We start from the raw sequence: 18925 nt of genomic DNA on the forward strand, positions 1-18925 counted from the left end.
GCTTCTCTTCACTTCGCTTTCTCCCCAAGTCTTCCTTTCGTTTTCCTCCCGCCCTCCCCTCTATGTCGTATGAACGCCGCTGACGACGAAGCGACACTAGAGATATACACATTCACACATTCATATATTTATATACATATATATATATATATATACATATTCATATGCATATTCAACTGTCTGTCGATGTACATAATAGATATATGTTTGTGTCTCTCTGTCTACATCTCCACAACTGTTTGGCTGTATGCATGCGTGTATGGGTGTCTCTCTGTGTGTACTCCTCTAAATAGATGCCTCTGATCGGATAAATACGACTTTTTGACACAGCTGTGCGCGGGCGTATGCGCGCATTCTGCAGAGGGCCTTCTTTTTTCGCGACCTGCATGGAGAGGCCGGTCTCGGCGGGAGGACACTCTCGAAAAACAGTCGCCCGTATTCCTCCAGGGACTCTTAAACAACGTTTTCCAGGGAACTCGACGAAGGTTTGAGGAGACCAAGACAAGTTCAACCGCACTGCTGCTGCGGGGAGCAAGCGAACGCCAGGAACTCGGTGTTCTGGAACACCGACAGCAGACAACAAACCTCTTCGCATTTGCTGAGACATCCGATGTCTCCGTAAATCTTCTTCTCTTACAGGTCGATGGGGACATCGCCTCACGAGGGGTGTACGTACACTTGAAGCCATCCAGGAACCAGATAAGAAGTGAAGGCGCGGCTGTATGTACACTTGAATCTTCATGTAGACTTATATCGGGGCGTTTGCCCGGATGTGGAGACGAAGAGATCCGATGGCTCTTCGAAACGCCTTGCGCCTTTCCTTTTTTCTCCTCGTCCTTCTGTTTCCCAGTCAGGTTGTCGCTTCACACATTCATCGTTCTGTGACACTCACTGCCCGCCCCTCCTCTTTTCTGTCCTCGTTTTCTCTCGCCACAGCCTCCTGGTTGCCCTCTTATTCTTCACATTCTTCTCCACCGCCTGCCTCTTGGGTCTCCTCACCCTCTTTTGCCTCTACTGCCTCTTTGCCTGCAATTTCACCTCGTCCACGTTCGTCTTTCTCTTCTTCTCGAGTTTCTTCTTTCTCTTCTTCTCACGACCGCGCTGGGCGTACATGTCTTCGCTTCTGCGCCTCTGCCGCTTCGTCGCGTTTCGGGCGTCCCTCTGCAGAGTCACTTGTCTCTCTTCTCTCTGTCCTTCTCCATTCGCCTGCGGCTCTCCAGACTCGAAACCAACACCAGTCGAGAGACTCTCGTCAGCAGTGTTTCTCTCAGCCGCGAACCCCACAGAACTGCCGGTCCTCCCCCCGCCTCGCTGAGCTCTCGACAGCTGTGCATGCATCGCCGCATGCATCGCCGCAGACCTCAGCGCATCAATGTCGGCAGCTTGAGAATGAGAGCGAGGCGTTTGGTCGCCTCGTCTGTCTCTTGCGCGAGGCGGGCGCATTTATTGCGGACGAGAGCCTTGCGCTCGGTCCGAGCAGCGTTTTCGACTTTCGCGACTCTTCCTTCGTCTCCGCGGAGAGAGGTGGAAGTTTCCCTGCAGCAGCTCAGCAGCCGGAGAAAGCGCTCACGCCGAGGGACGCGACGGAACAAAACTCGCAACTTAGAGGTCTCTTTGCGCGCCGCCATTTCCACAGGGGAGAGGTGATTGCGGCGATTCCGCGCCGCCTCCACTTCTCCGAAAAGAACGTCCTCGCTTGGCTGGCACAGAGAGAAGAAGCACCGTCTGTCGGGGTACGAAAGGAACGAGAGGAGAGAGGGCCTTCCAGCGCTTCGGTCCTGAACTCGCGAAGAGAAGGAGACGGCAGTCCTTTCCTCAGCTCCTTTTCAGATCTCTCTCTAGAGAAAGGGCGGTGTCCAGACAGTCGGTCAGAGGGAGCGGAAGCGAGTCCTCGGACTGCGTTTCACCCGGGTGCTTCGCGGAACTCACAGGATGAAAAGGACAGAAACAAAACATTTCTGTTTAACTTCTTCAACGACCTTCTAGACTCAGATTCGCTCGTGGACGACCCGCAAATGCGCCTCGCTGTCGTTCTCCTCTTCTTTCGCTTCCTGGCTCCCTCGTCATCTACTGCCTGGGCTCCGTCATTGTCTACGTCGACATCTCCTGCTTCATCGTTTTTTGTATCTCCTCCTCCTTCCCTGTCTCCGGGTGTCTGTTCCTCGGCTTCAGAGACAGAGAGAGGTGACACTGGCGCCGCAGATTCGCTTTCGCAGATCTGGCGGCTGTTTGTGTCTCTTTGCCCTCGAGATCTTCGTCACCTGCTGCCTCTCTGGGAGTTGACGGCCCTCCGAACGCTCGAACACCGGATTGTGAACGTTGTTCTCAAACGGCTGTACTCTTACCAGTGCGTCGCTGACGCCGTCGATCGCATCCTCTCTTCTCCTGCTTCACCTCCTCCTCCTCATGGAGTTTCGCCGAAGGAAGACATGATTTGGGGACGACAGGAGATTCGTTCTCGCCTCAAAGAGAGTTTCGACGTCGAGCAACTCAAGTGGGCTGCCTGTGTCGTTTCTTCGCGGAGCTTTCGAGTGGGCGGCGAGACTTCTCTCGTTCCTCTTCTCGACTTTCTGAACTGTGGAGGACGAGGCGACGCGGCCGCGAACGCGAAGGTGACGAGACGGGAAAAAAAACATGTTTTTCAAAGGACCGAAAAGACAAGCGGTGCCACTGAGGACCAAGCGTTTTCGGAAGAAGACGTTAGCATCATTGCAGCGAGAGACATTCGCGCCGGAGAAGAAATCCTGATTTCCTACGGCGAGGACAACGACAAACGCCTGCTAAACTACGGCTTCTTCGATGCTTCGCCTCGGTAAAAATACGCAACTGCCCCTGTGTTCAGACTCTCCGCGAACAGACATGTGAGGTCGGTCGCGTGAGTGCAAATATGCATTTAAACTTGTACCTGTGGATGTCTCTCTATGTCTGCCTATGTCTGCCTATGTCTGTGTCTGTATAATTGATCTATGTATTCGTGTGTCAGTCTATCTGCGTCGACGTCTGTCTCTGTCTCTGTCTATCTCTTTGTCTTCCGATGCGACGGCGTCGACAGGCGTTTCGGAGAAGTGATGCTTCCAGTCTCCAAATACGTCTGCGCGCATGCAGTTGGCTTCGAGCGACGCCTCCGTTTGAGGATTCTGCACCTGCCGGACTTGCGTCTCCGGCGTCGTTTCTTTCGTGCGTTTTCAGCGAGGAGAAGACAACTCTGTTCTTTTCTGCCGCTCTCGTGAGGGCAGCTCTGGCTGCAACAGACGTCCCTGACTTGCTGCTGCTCTCCGGTTTTGGGGGCCTTCCGCCTCGCCAGTCTGCAGCTCTGAAGAAACTTCAGTTGATTCCAAATCCAGCGCGTCCAGCTGCGTCGCCGTTCTCTCCTCTCGTAACCGTCTTCGCGGCAGAGCCTCTCGTCGAGGGCAGACTCTTGGCGGCTGCGAGGGTGAGACGGAGAGGGGAAAGGATTTTTTCAGAGAAGCTGCGGACAAGGAAAGGCGGTTTCGGTCTCTAGTGAGAGAGTGCCAGCTCTCCCGGTCCAGGGAGCAACCTGCGAATGTCCTACGACTTGACAGCCGCGCTCAGCGGAGAGATAAAGAGAAGCAGAAAGAGGGAAAGAGGGAGAGACAAAGAGAGAGAAAGAATGGTGGAAAGAAGAGAGAGACGAGAGAGGAACAGCGAAGTAGAGAGGAGACGAAAGAAATGGCTGCAGTGCGTCAGAGGTTGCGGCATTGCACAAAGAATCAATTACTGAGAGCAAAGAAATTCAAATAAACAAAGGATGTCCCAGTGAAACAAGAATGCGTCTTTGTGGGGTGTAGGTTCTGATGCTGGACGAGGACTCTCTTGGAAACGATGAGATCGACGTCGAGAAGGCAGCGTCTTGGAATACGCCGTTCTCTGCAGACAACGAGGTAGGCTTGTCGACTTTCAGAGCCGGAAGATAGTAGTGAAGAGCATGCACTCGCAATTATCACTGCGGGGCTCTTGTCAGGGGACAGCTGAGACGTTTGCTCGACTTCGCCGGAATCCGCGCAGGCTGAAACGGACTCAGAAGACCTTTCCCGGTGTCTCTGCGTCTTCTATCTTCTTTCGGTTCTCTTGCTGCTGCCTTCGCTCTACCTCCCTTATTGTTCATGTCCGTCGAGCTCATTCGTAATCCTCATCTCCCTTCTTGCTTTCCTCTCCTTTCTTAACTGTCCTTCGCTTCGTGTCTCCTCGTCCATCTGCCTCTTTTGTCTCCGTCCTCTGTACCGATTGTTTCTGTCTGTGGTCTTTGAATCTTTTCGTTGACCTTTCTTTGTCTTTTTTTGTGTTCTCCTCGCGTGCCATTCCTCGGATTCGGAAACACCACGCTCGAATCATTCGCAGCTGGTTTTCTCTCCCTCTTTGTGCGTTTCCTCCTGTTTGCGGCTGCTTCTCTGCAGAGGCGCGCATGCACTTTCCTCGTCAGTTTGCTGAGACACGACCATCACCGGTCGCACTCGTCGTCTTTAGAGGAAGACGCTGAAATTCTGAAGACTCGAAGATTTCCAACAGGGGAAGTGGAGTTCGGAAAGGCACCCTTCGAGCCTTTGACGGCCAGTCGCGAGGTTGCGCTCAGATTTCGCATGCATCGGAAACGCGTTTTGCGAGAGGCCATCGCGCGCTTGCAAATCCGGTGCCAGTCCATCCGAGAAGACTCTCTGGAAATGGAGCAAGGAACACAGGGACAAAGTCGCAGCACACAATACATGTCTTCCCTTTGAAAAAGTACCCCCTTCGTGGTTAAATATCGCTTTGTGTCGCAACATGCATGCATGTCTCTGGCGGCGTCTCTCTGTCTCTCTCTCAGTCGCCATTTCTACCTAGTTGATCTATTTCTCTCTATGTCAATGTCAACCTAAGCTCTCGACCTATGTCTCCCTACCTTTTTATATCTGTTCACCTAGGTAAAAACCATAGTTGTCTATTTATCTACTTTCACGTATGCATATATCCATATATAGGTATATATTTATACACCCATATATATATATATATATATATATATGTGTAAATGCAGGCCGCCAAAGGCGAACGCAAAGGTTGCTGAGTTCCCTTTCATGGCAGTGAGGCTTGCGGTGTCTTCCTCTTTTGAGATGGAAGAAAGACGTTGAGAAGCATGCTTTCATGCGATGGGTGAGGCAGAAAAGACCGCCAGTTTGTTCGCAGTCCCAGACAGGGGAAAGACATGCAGTGCCAATGGTGTTTTCTGAGATTCGACACTGAAGGGAGAAAACAGGACATTTCCTCTTTCAGAGAAACGCGCGACTCTCAAGCAACGGCTGCTCGATCGCGAATCCACTCTGCAGGACTCTGTATTTCCATTCGACCAAATCCGTAATTTTAGACGTGACTACTTTTTAAAAATTGCGGTTTACACTGTGGGCTCTCCCACAACTCAAAGAGAAGCGACTGGACTGCATGCAGTCGGAAAATATTTCTTTTTGCGTTGGGCCGCCACACGCACACGAGTGCCAAAACCTGTTCCTCGCACGCTCTCGAAATGCTTTCAGTCGCTTCCATAAATCGATAAAGAGCATACCCCTAGCTCGTATATGCACAAATGGCAATATACATACATATATGCATACATATATACATATATATATATATATATATATATCTGTGTCTCTGGGTGCAGATGTAACTGTACCTACACCTCTACGAACTTATCTTTATATAGAAGTGCTTTTTTGGTATAAATGTACAGCGAACATGTCGCGAATGCGCCAGCATAGTGACGAGGGAGTTTTTGACGCGTTAAACTTTCCATATTTCTCGCACTCTGGTGTGTTGTCCTGTGCATGCATCGGTTGCCCGTGAATTTGAGGGTTCAGGCCTTTCTACGTCCTTGATCCGTGAGCACGCTGAGCAGACAGCGAATGCAGTCGTTTATCTGACAGGGATCTTACGAAAAGCGCAAGGCTAGTGAGGTGAATCGGCGATCTTTGCCGGAGCACCGAGGCACTGAACCCTACAAGGAGCGACCACAGCCTCTGTGAAGAAAGCTGGCACTGGAAACGCAAAGATCACCGCAATGCTGTATGCGAAGGCTCTGCGGAATCCCCCGAGCGTCAAAAGGGAAGTATAGCGTCTCGTTTCCTTCTGGGTGGTACTTTACGTCGTCCAAAATATCTTTCAAATCCTACGGGAACACACAGGCCTGCAGAACGCACTGGCGTTCCTTCTTCGAATCGCAGTCTCCTTCTCGCGTGCTGTGGCTCGGGAGCCACTACCATTCGCTCCTTTATGTGTCAGTTTCCACTTTAGTCCCTTCCGCAAAAAAGCAACTGTCTCTGCTCTCCGGATCTGACGAAACACATTCTACGCTTCTTTCGCGCCGCGTCGGTCTGTCCAGGAGCGCGGGGATGCATCTCGCAAAGACTGAGGAGCTCTGGAAGTAACCTGTTAAACATTCATCTAGTCGAGTTGACGTCCGCAGTGCTACACAAGAGAAGATTTTTCAGATCCTCGTTTCAAAAAATGGCCACTGGTTTCCTCTCACACCGCCAAGAAATCCCCCTAGACGAGTCCCCCCCCCCTTACATTCATGTATGCATATATACACACATGTACATATACAATCATATATATATATATATATGTAACTATACATGGAAACAGGACCTTCGTTTTCACTGCTTTCAACGTGGATGTACACTTCAGCTGTGGAGAAGCGAGCGTGCCTTGACGAGAATGAGGCCGTTTTTTCAAGGCTCCGTCTTGTCGTTAGACTAAATCCTTGATGCAGGGCCGCCCATTTTTCAGAGATGTGGAGGTCGAGAGGAGTCTGCAGACTTGCGTCATGACACACACAAATGTTTATAGTTCTTATTGACTGTTTGCCTGCATCCGAGCATATCTAGAAAATCATACAGTTGCTCGAATCGCTGTTTGCATGTCTATCTTTGCGTGCATGTGAAATACTGCGCGAGAGCTGAACTTCTGCACATGAGTGAAACACCAAAAGATCGACGAACATCGCTTGCAGAAGTTTATGCATGTTTTGCGTCGACTTCAATGTCTAATTTTCGATAGATTTATTTTCACTTTTGAATATCACTGACTTGTCAATCTGTGCTGTGCTGCCTCTGTGGGGTGTTCTGGGCCGCGGGTGATTTGTGCATGCGCGTTTCTTTTTTCAGAGACTCGAGGCCAGAAGAGACATGCAAACTTGTCGCAAAAGAACCTTCTCTCCCATCGACTTTCGACTTGATCTTTTCTCAGCGTAACCAACCGGAAGAAAAGAAGGAGAGCGCTCGAGTTTTGCAACTCAGAGGCCAATGCGCGAGTCTGTTGTTTTCGAGGAGACTGACGGCCTCGGCTCTCGTTTTCTAAGGGAAAGAGGAACTCGTCCTGTCTCTCTTTTCTTCCGTGCTGCCTTTCTCTCAGGAACCAGCGCGGTCGTCGGTTTCTGCTCTCCTTTAGAGAAAAACAGGTTCTTTGTCTTTTCGTAGAGTCTCCGCTGTCGCTGCCCAGCACCCGTGTCTCGCGTTTCACAGTTCCTTCCCAAAGACGAACCTAAGTTTCCTTCTTCAGTCTCGCTGCATGCGTCTTCGGAGTGCTCAACTTCTCTTCGATGCTTCCAAACAGGGCAGGTTTTTTTCGCTTCCTTACACGCAGGTCGTCCCCGCCCGCAAGGCCGACCTTGTTGGCTAGTGGGGAGCCTGAATCTTCAGATGTTGCAAAAAATGGAAGAACTCCCTCTTACGTCTGGTAGCGAAATTGGATTGCCGTTTTTTTTCGGAAAGCATGAACGAGGCTGAAGCACGGGCGACGTTTCTTCTGCTTTTTGGGGTGCTTTTTTACGCGGACTAGACTCGCCCCTTTCCAGGCTTTTAACAGCGGTCACCGCTGGAAAGGGAGACACTTGGTTTTCTGTCGCAAAGAATTCTTTTTCTCGCTCACTCGAACGGCATCTCACTCTTTCTCACTCTTCGCTTCGCCTGAAGACTGCCGGCCTTTCTCTTTCTTCTTCCTCTTCTTCCCCCCTTCCGTTTTTCTCCCTTCTCCTCGCTTCTGTTGCCTCTCCTTTGCAATGTCGGTGAAGGACGCGGGGCCGGTCTCTACCGGGAACGCGGCGGTGGTTGCGGAGGCGAAGGCGTTGCTGGCAGAGTGCCGAGAGGCTTCTTCTTTGCGGGAACTGCTGCCTCCTTTGGAGGCGTTTTTCTCTCTTCTGAGGCGCGCGAGCGCCTCGCAGAAGCGTTTTCGCTTCTTCTTCCGGAGTCCAGACGCCGCGCCGACGTCGAAGTTCGCCGCCTGGCTGCTGCACGCGTTTGACCAGCTTCAGGCGATTCTCGAGGACCTCCTGGAGTCGGAGACTTGCGAAGAAGAACGTCAAGCGACGGCTCTGCGTTTTTTCATGTGCCTCTTCCTGCACCAACATTCTCTCGAGCTCGGCTCCCAGAACGCATCTCGACCTGAGAAAGGATCCTTCCCCCTCGCGAGTTTCCAGCGTCTCGTGGCGAGGCTTCTCCGCTCTGCGCGCTTCGCAGCTTTCCAGGATGTCCTCCTCTCAGACTATTTGTGCAAGTTCGCAGATCTCCGCTACTACTTCCTCGTTGTCCTCCGAAAAATCCTTTCCGAGCACCGGAGACAGACGCCAGCAGGCGCTCCGCCGCAGCCTGCAGAGGCCGAGGCCGAGTTGACAGATTCGGCGCTTCCGCTCGAAGACCCGACGGAGGGCAAATGGCATGCGTGGAAAGCTGAGGATCTTCTGGAGCTCGCGAGACGCGTGTTTCCCATTTTGGTCGGTTTGCCGGCGCCTGAGGCGACGAAAAAAGCAAAGTTCCGCGGAGCGACGAGAGGCGAGGAGGAGAACGCGAGCGAAGTCGACCTGCCGGACTCGGACGCAGAGGAGACGGCTGCTTCTTGTTCGCGGGAGAACGCCTCGGGAGACTTCTTCCTCTCCAACGTCAAAACGACCAAGTCCGGGGACGCTGCGCTGTACAGGTCGCTTTTCCAGGAGGTTTGGTTGCTGTTTCTGCGCAATCTGCCTAGAGACTCGAAACTGACGCAGAGTCTGCTGCATGCAGTCCCTCGAGTTCTCTTGCCGCACATGGCGAATCCGTTGCTGCTCGCAGATTTCTTTCTCGACGCCTTCCACGCGTCCGACCAGACGGTCTCCGTCGCGGTCCTCGCACTGTCAGGTCTCTTCTTCCTCCTCGCGAAACACCGACTCGGCGACCCAGACGCCTTGGCTGCTGCGGAGGTTGCGGAGAGGTCCGATGGCGCGTCGCCTGCGGAGGACGACGCAGGCGAGCCTGCGAGTTCCAGAAAAGTCTGCTTCCACTTCTACCAGCGACTCTTCCAGATGCTCACGCCTGCAGCCTTTGCCGTCGCGAAGAACGGCCGCTTCCGCCGTCTGTTGAACGCCGCGCTTCGCAGCTCGCTGCTCCCGAACAGCCTGGTTGCAGCCTTCATCAAGAAATGCGCGCGAGTCGCCTGCCTTGTGCCCCCGGCGACTGCGCTGTACCTCGTCGCTCTCGTCTACGCCCTCTTGAAGAAGCATGGATCCGTCTGCGTGTCGCTGGTCGACGTCCATCCCTCTCTCGCCGCGCAGCTCTCTGTCGCCGGCGACGCCTTCGACTTCAATCACCTCAGCCTGGCGCCGCCGCCGGCGGGAGGTGTCTCTGGAGACGCGGAGACAGTGGTGCCGACAGGTCCCCCGGCGAGAGACGCCTTCTGGGCGGGAGTCCTCCAGCGGTGTCTGCCGACGCATGCAAAGGTCGAGAAGGCAGGCGTCCTTGCGTGCGTCAAGCAGCAGGCGCAAATGTCTCTGTGGGAAGTGGACTTGCTGCGGAACCATTTTTTCCATGCAGTCAGACAGCTCTCTTGCATGTTTGACAGCGACGTGACGAAGCCATGCGGGAACGAAGTCGACGTAAACGACTATCTGAGTCTGGATTTCGAAGCCATTCTCGCGCGCGAGCTGACGCGCGCCGCGAAAGCCGACTCTGCGGCCGTTGTGTTCAAGAAGGAAGAACACAGCCCAGCAGACATTGAACGCCTTGCAAGCGTCGCTGTCGGGTGCTTCCAGAAAAAGCGCAGAAAACTCAGGTAATCTCGCGAGAATAGACAGGGAATCAGATGTGCGTGCACGCGGATCTCCTCCGCCCTCTGCAGTCCCTGGACGCCAGACTCTGACCGTGAGAAGCCGACGCCCGGAGAACTTCTGCGACAGGCTGAGCGGAGCCGCGTCGTCGGTGTCTGCTTTTCTTGGGAGCAACGCTGGCCTCCGTTCGCTGGCGAAAAGCTCGAGTGTCGCATCCTGGTTGTGCGACTCTCGCGAGGAGAGAGGCGGTGTCAGAAGCCTCTCTCGATCGCAGCTTCCTGTGCTCCTTTCGACGCGCTTCCCGAGGTGAAACGCTCTGCGAGGAGGCCGAAGAGAAACCGAGTGACCGTTGCTGCACTGAGAGAGCAACGGCATCCCGCGATGTCGATCAGGCGGACCACAGAGAAGCAAATCTCCCGAGTCTCAGTCGGCGTTCTCTAGCGTTTCTGCTCGCTCTCACTCCGTGTGACGAAGAGACGTTTTTTGAGACAAAACAGATCAACGCTTTCGCGTCGTTCCCAAAGACGCGAAAGCCCTTCCTGAAGCTGCCTCAGGCTCAGCGTTTCTCTCGTCTAGAATCGAGAAGAAACTGCAAACATTTCTCTCTCGGTGAACATGCAGAGACAGCGTCGATACAGATGTAGCTGGAAACTCTGGAGAACTTCCGTGTCTGTCAAAAGTAACCGTGCAGGGTGTGAGCAGTCGAAGAGACACCCGGGCGCGAGCAGTCCACATATGCTGCTTGCTTTCGCTATCTGCACTCGGAATTGGTTGTGCCATTCCTCCGCGAAAAGCGTTTCTCGAGAATCGTCGAACGCTACTCTCCCTAGAGCTCTTGCGACACCCTCCCACGGACGTTAGACCTGTGAAGCCTCCTTTGATGAAAAGAATGTTGTGGGAACCGGAAAGTTCGCTTGTCTCGCATCCAGTCTCTGACGAACAGTCGTACGATAAAGAGATCTCCATCTCTCCCAGGTTACCTCTGATGCTCAGGGATGCGCTACACATCACTTGGCGACGTGGAAATACATGTGAGCCTGTAGGGTGTGAGTGTCTGGTATCTGCATGTAAGGATATATATACATATATATATATATATATATATGTATATTTGTATAGCCGTCAATAGATTTGTGTACAGCGTATTTCTCTCTCGCAGCTCCGGTCGAGAATTCCCGACTTAAAAAGCGACAGTTTCGTTCACAGAGATGCTCTCGTTTGTCTGCAAGGATGTCGCAGAAAAGAGAATGCACTTCTCTGCAGCTACGCTGTCTCAGTGTCACCCTCGTTCCGTCGAAACAGGAAGACTCCACCTCTGCGTTCGTCTGCAAAAAGACTCAGGACGGACAGAGTCGCGTCCTCATACGCTTCTGTAGTTTACATCGCGTGCTTGTCGCCGGTGTGCACACAGTGCGAATAAATCCACGGTTTTCTAAAAAATGCTTTTCCCGCGACACCGGCGGCCGGCAGCGACGAAAAATGGTTTACGAATAAACCTCAGATCTCTTGCATCTGGTTCAAAAAAATGGAGAAACAGGAACGGCGTCGCGCTGAGAGTTCACTGCGATCAGGACCTTTCGCTCAAAGACGGAAACTCGCTTCGAGAAGCAAAGAGCATGACATCCTCGAGCTAATGCATTGCTACATTCACATATCCATACAGTTAAGCCTACAAACGACTCTTTAACGCGATATATCTACGACTGCATACAGGTGTTCATCTACACATACGACTATACAGTAATCAAATATGTACACATATATATACCTATATATACAGATGTATATAGATATAGATATAGATAGGTATTAATTTATGATGTAACTGCATCCACTTTTACAATAATTAAAAGTGGACCATATAGTTATTTTACTTTACAGATACAACTGCATAGACGAATGAGTGGAACCAGTATGGCCTTTCTGAGCCATGGTGCCCTCGAGCGCACTGCTCCTCGATTCTGGCACATCAGCGTTGAAAAGGGATTTAAAAACTCGCAAAAAGAACTGTAAACAGTGGGAGAGTCTCCCGCAACATTTGAATCAGCTGGAGGGAGGAGAGAGGTTTACAGGCGCCTGTGGGGTCTCCCGGTCTCTTTTCTCTTCTTGCCGCAGACAGAAGGAACGCCGCAAGCAGCTTCGCACCTCGTCGGCCACAGCGTAACATGCTGCCTCGCATAAACGCAACATCTGCATGCAGAGAAATCCCACAGGTCACATCCTCGTCATCTCCTTCAGTATTTTTCCGGCTTTTTTCTACAGCAAGCGCAGTTGCCGCGATTCAGACGACAATTACAGTCTAACTGTCCCTCAGTTCACGACCAATCCACTTTTAGAAACGGATCTCTCGTACGTGATCAACGTACGGAAAAAGCAGATGTCATGTATTCAACCTATGCAGATATGTGCATAGATCTGAACCTGTATCGAAGAATGTTCTTTTATATTTTTATATTTGCACACATTTTTACAATAACTACATTCCACCACAGATCTCTCTCACAAAAAAGTATACACACAGAACAGCTATGTACATCGATCTAAACGTCTACCAAATTTAGGTCTCACATCTCCGAGGATACATGGAACCTTTGGTCTGGTGAAAAGTCTACACAGTACGGGATACAGAACGTCATCACCCTTTTCAGTTCCGCTTCCCTGAGCAGCAGAAGAAGCGTTCTCATTCTTGTTAGAGACGCTAGACCCCCCCCCCCGCTGCTGTCTCATCGCCGGTCAGCACTTGCCACTGCTTCTGCGACTTCGTTCTGCGACGCAAGCTCCAGAAAAAGAAGGAAAACACAAACCTGTTCGCCGCTCTCGGTTGCGAGGAGTGTTCCCGAAGCGTGAATGAAGCAGACAGAAGCTAAAGCCGGACAGTAGCCGAGGTCGACGAACGTGCAGTTCTTGTCTGCAAAGGCTCGGCGCTCCTGAAGAAGAAAAACGCGCAGTAATGCATAGAAAACGCGGAGAAATGTATAGAAAGCGCGGAGAAATGCATAGAACGCGCGGAGAAAGAACCTCTCCAGCCACCACGAGAGACGACGATTGGGGCGTCCCAGTCAAAAAACATCACCGCAATGCAAGAGAACGCCCCAACAAGAAACCTCTCGACATTTCCACTTTAACTCCGAGTTCTTACAATAGAAATAATACATGCACATATAAATGTCTATCTATGTCTCTCTATCTATATAGAGAGAGATACTGCACATAAACAGATTGTCTACTTGTACACACAAATAGACGCATATAAGCCCGCAAGTGTTAATACGTTTTCCAGTTGTTCTCAGGATTCTCTCCACTTTGGCAGAGTTTTAAAAATCCCGATTTCCCCATAAATGTCACTCCACCTACCTCGGCGTCCGGGTCGAGGAGGACGCAGGTTCGAGGGGGGCTGTCTGGGTGTCCAACGGAGAACACACACTGCAGAGAAAAAGAGAGACTCGCGTCTATTCTTCCTTGTTCGATGGTAAGCACTCCGCGATTCGGTGAAGAGACATCAAGATCTAAAACGATCTAAACGAGGAGTCAGATTCGTATTTTGCGTTCACTCGCGAAAAGGGAGAAAACAGCCCTGGCTCAGACAGTTCCACTTCCGCACAAAAATGGGAGACTCGATCTCAGTCCGCCTGAGTCGCACGAGGCAACTCGGGCATTCTTGGACGCTTTCTTCTCCATGCGTCCTTTGAGCAAGAGACGGAGAGACAACGCAGATGCAGATGACCCGCACCAGAGTTGCGCGTCGCCGCGGCTGAGAGCTGTCGAGTCTCTTTTTTGTTCTCCTCCAGGAGACAAACTTCAAGATTTAACCTGTCTGTGCTAAGTCGAGAATGGCGAAACGCCACAGTTTGACACGTAGGGATACTGTGTGCATGCATGTTGATATACCTCTTGAAACATGGAAGAAAAGGAGGGACAAGAAAACCACGTTCGACATGCACCGAGTCTTGGAAACCGCTTCCTGCTTCTCACGTTTGTCGCCCAGTGTGTGAGCCCAAGCCGCTGTATACCCTTGAAAGGTTTCTTGGCCTGTGCGACCTCTCCTCCGTTTTCGATCGCCGTTTTGTTGCGGACGGTCTCACTCTCTCATCGACCGAATAAAAGACTTCCGTCCGCGTAAATACTCTTGCGAAGACGGGGATATACTGCAGACCGCGACTCAGGAATAAAAACAGATCTTACCGCCGAGGCGCCTGTCACGACGTCCAGCATTTCAATGCCTGCATCGGCGAGAGCGAGACCGATACAAGTGAGCGCCGCCGAGATAAGACCTGTTGACAGAAGAACCGCGCCATACACGCGGAAAACGACACCAAAATATTCGCTTTGATTCTTTTCGGCTGCGCGCGAATCTGACAGCTGTCGATGGCGACGGCCTCCTGAAAAGAAGACCGAGAGCTGGCACGTCACAGGAGGAAAGGAGAGGGAACCACAGTTAACCGCTAGGTGAATGAACGCCGCGAGCAACCGAAGTCGGTAGCTGAAGGACAACGCATGGCTGTATCATGTGAAAGTGACACAAATGCCTCCTTTTGCATGCGCTTGCTCATTTTACGCTCTGCTCAAACTTTTCGGATCCCCCACACCAAACCGCACCGGCCTTGAGTCTTGCCATTCTCCACATGGAAGAAAACGAAACGTCTCTTGTCTCTGGTAGCACATTTCCCCTAGCACACACACGCGAGAATAAACGAAACCAGCAGAAAAAAATTCGCAACAAAAAACAATCTGCGCGCAAAATGAATTCAAACGCACAGAAATACATCCACATACACATCCGTATATATATATATATGTATATGTATATGAACGCATATATATATATATATATATATATACATATTCGTATATATATATATATATATATATATATGCGTTCATATACATATATATGTGGCGAGTAAAGAGAGAGATCCAATCGGGAGAAAGGGAATGCCACTGGAAATGTCTTGAGTTTCCTCAGACGAGAGTGAAGCTCGTTTGGAAGATTATATGCTTTGTGCCTTTACATGTGAAACTCTGAATGGGGGCGGGCGTCCATGGAAAGAGAGGCAAGAAGCCTGTGGTTTCCGCAGTGAAACAGACGAACAGGTGAGTTCGTCGATACACACACACACATACACTGAGCCCCGCGTTGATGGTTGCCTCGGCGTTTCTGTGCAATTGAGCGACGCAGTCGCAGAAAAACGAAGTAGCAAGTTCCGCTCTCCTGCATATGCACAGGAGGCAGGACTCTGCGAAAAAACTCCACCTTGTGTGTCTCCACATCACAGAGACTCACGGAGCGGTGTCAAAAGGCTCCCGAAGAAGACGTGTATCTCTCGTTTCCGTGACGATGTAGAAGAGGGGGACGGGAAGCAGACGTAAAGACTCGAGAATACGTTTGAGGAAAAAGAGGAAAAACAAGAGAAATTTGAGAAATCACGAGTACCTCCATCATCTTCGAGCACAAGCACCGAAACCGCAATCGTCGATTTCGCGTAGAGATCTAGGCGGACAACTGCGTTGAGAGCTTGATGAAGTAAAGTTGTCAAATGGGCAGTGTCTCGTTCCTGAAGAGAGAAGAACGGACAGTTCCAGAGACAAAAACACCACAGACCTTTCCCCTTCCTTCAAGCTGATTCTATATAGAGACAGTCACACCCCTCAAGAGGCGAAAAAATCGTTTCGCATTCTTCGAGTTCCGCTGGACAGACAGCTGCTCCTTTGCCAGCATGCAAGACGTCGGATACAGAAGTCTTACGTTTTTTCCTCTCTCTCACTCATCCACATCTGCAAACATGCACCTACACCCACCTACAAAGTGAATGTCTGTGTACACGTATACATGTATGCATGCAGGAAGCGTTACACTTGAACCTATTTGTATATATATATATATATATAATTTCGATGTTGAATTTCATCGCCAGGAGAGTCTCTAAGTACTCGTTTTGGGAGGAAAAAGTGACTGATTTAAACCGCGAGTGCTCAGCACAGTCCGGGGAGTCTATTCCGCCTCACACTGTGAAACAGTACGACCAATGAACAGAGGAATTTCTTCCCTGCTGCATGAACGCCGTGTTTTGAACTCACACTGCAGGCGTCTTTCCCCGTCGTTGCAAAGGGGGCAAATCTGAATTCGAGGTTGATGCTGCCGCGATCCTGCGACGCATGTTTCATGTTCGGACGGGGGCCGTATCTGCGCGAGGCTCAGGCAAAACGCGTTGTAATGTGGACAACAGACCAAGCATCCATCGGCAGAAACGCGCTTCAAACCAAAAACAATTTCCATGCCCGCCAGAGGCCATTTATCTCCTTCAAGTCCACGCCATACATATAGATATCTTTACACCAGTATACATATATACATATACATATATACATATATATATATATATGTTGCCGTATTTGAGTGAGTGTTTGAGTCGTATTCACATCGGGGAGGCTTTATGAGTGTAAGCAAGGAAGATGCGCATGCTCGCGGTTTTTCCTGAATGCATCTCCAGGTGTCACTTCAGAGGTGGAGAAGGCCGATTTTGCATGCTTTCCCCGTTGTTTCCAGGCAGCCGCCACCTCAGTGAAGCGCATGCACTGAAACTCACACGGCGCAGTTCAGCTTGGTCTTCCCGACAGAAACAAAGGCCGATCCGGCGGCTGCTGCGAGGGAGTGCGTTTGCATGCCTGAAGGGAGAAAGTCCGCAGCACCGCAGAGACCGCAAAAGCTTCTGCCTCAACAGCGTCCTTTCCCCCGAGACCTCCCGCAGCAGCCACTCAGAACTCCTCCAAAAGGCATTCTCGGCGTCGCAGAAAAGCTCGTCTCAGTGAGACAGAAGGAAGGGGAAAAACGCTTGCGCGTTTTCCTCTCCAGCAAGCGAGAGTCCCCCCTCCCCCCGGCACCGTTTGCAGCGCGTCCGTCATGCAGACCGGAAAAACTTTGGATACGCATGCACCGCAGACACAAAAAGCGCCGCGTTGTCCACGGAGAAACACACCCGCGCGCATGCGTACATGCACTCAGACGTACGCATGCAAGGAGAAACATGCAGATCGAGAAAAAGTCAAGTTTCATTTCGCGAAACCCTTGTGTCGCTCTCCACAGTGCATACGGCCTTTGCAACTGGACGACCCGGTGGCTTCGTTCTCTTCGTTGCTGGGGCCGCTAACGAACGAAATATCGACTGACAGTTGGAAGAGAAACAGTAACGTCTCCGCAGTCCAGTCTGATTCCTGCCTTTTGGTCACGCACTGGCAGAGAGAGGCAAGCATCCACCACCACCACAAATGATCGTGAATCGTGTAAACATACATATATATATATATATGAATAAATATATATATATATATTTGTACGTATGCATGCATGAGTATCAGCATGTATGTATGTATGTATGTATATCTATGGATGCGAGTGTACGAATAGATGCATTGTTCTGTCTGGAAAAGCTGAACTTACACATCGCACGCATTTCTTCGAATCTGCGACCATCGTGTCTCTCGCGTTTGTTTGCAGCTTCCGTCAACCGTTCGCGCGAGTTGGGCGACTCATAAGGGAGGACGGGAAGACTGGAGCTGCTTCCTTGGAGGAGTGAAGCATTTGTCAGTGCGCTCAAGCTGCGGCCGGAGAGACACATCGCGGCGAAGAGACTCCGAAACGCATGCAGTTGCTCTCAGACCTAGCAGAAGGGTAGGCAGGAGAGATAGCGAGAAAGAGAAGGAAGGAGGGAGAGAGAAAAGAACGCCAGGAAAGAAGGACGGAAAAGCTACGACGACTAAAACGCTGGAGAAAGGAAACACCCGCAAACAGCGCGAGAGCCAACTGGGGAAACGGAAGCAGGGGAGACTGTCAGCAGAAGAGAGAGAGGACAGGTCTAGCGTTCTCTGAAAGAAGATGGTGCACAGACGTTTTGCGAGAGTGGACAAAGGATGCGCTTGCGCATCTGCGGTGGGAGAAAAGCCTCGACGCGACACCGGGACGGAGACACTGCAGAGTAGACCGCGGAGAGACAGCAACGAAGCGGAAGAGGACGCACCGTCGGCAGCGGCAAGCAAGATGAGGCAGACGAGATGAAAAAAGAGGAGAGAACCGCATTTCAACGCTACAACTTTCCAGAGGAAGAAGACGCGCAGGTGAGTCGAGGAAAAAGCAGCGGAAAAAGCAGCGGGGAGGCGAGAGGCGGAGAAAAGCAGAGGGGTCCCGGAGAGGCGGAACAACGGTGCTCGCAGAACGAGGCGACGGAAATTAAAGACAAATTCAGAGAGGAACAACAGTCGGCGCGCTCTGCGCTTTCTGGTGAGCTGGAGAGTGTGTGAGTACGGCGCAGCGACGTTGAAAAGCAGAGTCGGCAGCTATTCAGACGATAAAGACGATTATCCCTGGCGCAGTCTCTGTCCTAAGGCTGGCAGTGGGGTTCTAGATGGGGGACTTTGAAAAGCGAACACCAAAGGAAAGAGGCCGTTTTGCTCTAGAAACGAATGAAAAGTCTGGAGACTGGAATCTGGACGCAAAGTCAAAGATCGCAAAGATCGAGACAGCGTGAGAGAACACGGTTAAACTTGACTGCGTCTGCGCTGAGAGCTGCTCTTTCCTGTGAGGTCGGCGCGATGGGAATGCTAGGTTGGCGAGGGTGTGTTTGAGCCTGGGTGGACGAATACTTGCCCGATAGGGACGGTCGAGAGGACTCCCTTTTGCAAAAAAGGTCGAGACGTGATCCGTTTCGACGCCTCTGACGCCCACAGCTGAACTTTTCACACTTTTAGCGCGCGAACAACTTTCGCAGGAACGTCGGAAACGGCCGAGCTGCCCACGGGTCGGGCCCGTACTGCGCCGGTCTGCGGTGACTGGCGGGGTTTGAAGACCAAGCCCAACAGAGAGGCGCA

General features: G+C 51.4%; 3 protein-coding genes across 3 annotated transcripts; 2 read left to right on the forward strand and 1 right to left on the reverse strand.

Moving 5' to 3' along the window:
• The first annotated feature begins 358 nt into the window (after positions 1-358).
• TGME49_319662 (histone lysine methyltransferase, SET, putative) lies at positions 359-4876 on the forward strand. The gene is made up of 4 exons (XM_018782964.1): positions 359-2812; positions 3190-3433; positions 3810-3902; positions 4416-4876. The coding sequence occupies exons 1-4, from the start codon at positions 771-773 to the stop codon at positions 4734-4736; spliced, it is 2700 nt and encodes an 899-aa protein (XP_018638037.1). The 5' UTR covers positions 359-770; the 3' UTR covers positions 4737-4876.
• Positions 4877-7288: 2412 nt separating this feature from the next.
• On the forward strand, positions 7289-11123 carry TGME49_319658 (CBF/Mak21 family protein). Its single transcript, XM_018782963.1, has one exon. The coding sequence runs from the start codon at positions 8051-8053 to the stop codon at positions 10073-10075; it is 2025 nt and encodes a 674-aa protein (XP_018638036.1). The 5' UTR covers positions 7289-8050; the 3' UTR covers positions 10076-11123.
• Positions 11124-11437: 314 nt separating this feature from the next.
• Positions 11438-18795, reverse strand: TGME49_319650 (3' exoribonuclease family, domain 1 domain-containing protein). Its single transcript, XM_002369801.2, has 8 exons — positions 17502-18795; positions 16651-16729; positions 16142-16247; positions 15498-15618; positions 14249-14337; positions 13421-13489; positions 12871-12993; positions 11438-12256 (listed from the first exon to the last, which is right to left on the reverse strand). The coding sequence occupies exons 1-8, from the start codon at positions 17677-17679 to the stop codon at positions 12110-12112; spliced, it is 912 nt and encodes a 303-aa protein (XP_002369842.1). The 5' UTR covers positions 17680-18795; the 3' UTR covers positions 11438-12109.
• Between the last annotated feature and the right edge of the window lie 130 nt (positions 18796-18925).

The sequence above is a fragment of the Toxoplasma gondii genome, chromosome IV, assembly GCF_000006565.2.
Source record: "Toxoplasma gondii ME49 chromosome IV, whole genome shotgun sequence".
Taxonomy (NCBI): Eukaryota; Apicomplexa; class Conoidasida; order Eucoccidiorida; family Sarcocystidae; genus Toxoplasma; species Toxoplasma gondii.

Bases quoted from the DNA above. Each gene is read 5' to 3' on its own strand.
- TGME49_319662 (XM_018782964.1), top strand. From the start codon at position 771: ATGTGGAGACGAAGAGATCCGATGGCTCTTCGAAACGCCTTGCGCCTT. The intron at 2,813-3,189 runs GTAAAAATACGC...GTGCGTTTTCAG, and splicing joins TTCTTCGATGCTTCGCCTCG to CGAGGAGAAGACAACTCTGT. The intron at 3,903-4,415 runs GTAGGCTTGTCG...GCTTCTCTGCAG, and splicing joins CGTTCTCTGCAGACAACGAG to AGGCGCGCATGCACTTTCCT.
- TGME49_319658 (XM_018782963.1), top strand. From the start codon at position 8,051: ATGTCGGTGAAGGACGCGGGGCCGGTCTCTACCGGGAACGCGGCGGTG.
- TGME49_319650 (XM_002369801.2), bottom strand. From the start codon at position 17,679: ATGTGTCTCTCCGGCCGCAGCTTGAGCGCACTGACAAATGCTTCACTC. The intron at 13,490-14,248 runs GTAAGATCTGTT...TTTTCTCTGCAG, and splicing joins TCGTGACAGGCGCCTCGGCG to TGTGTGTTCTCCGTTGGACA. The intron at 12,994-13,420 runs GTAGGTGGAGTG...TTTCTTCTTCAG, and splicing joins TCCTCGACCCGGACGCCGAG to GAGCGCCGAGCCTTTGCAGA.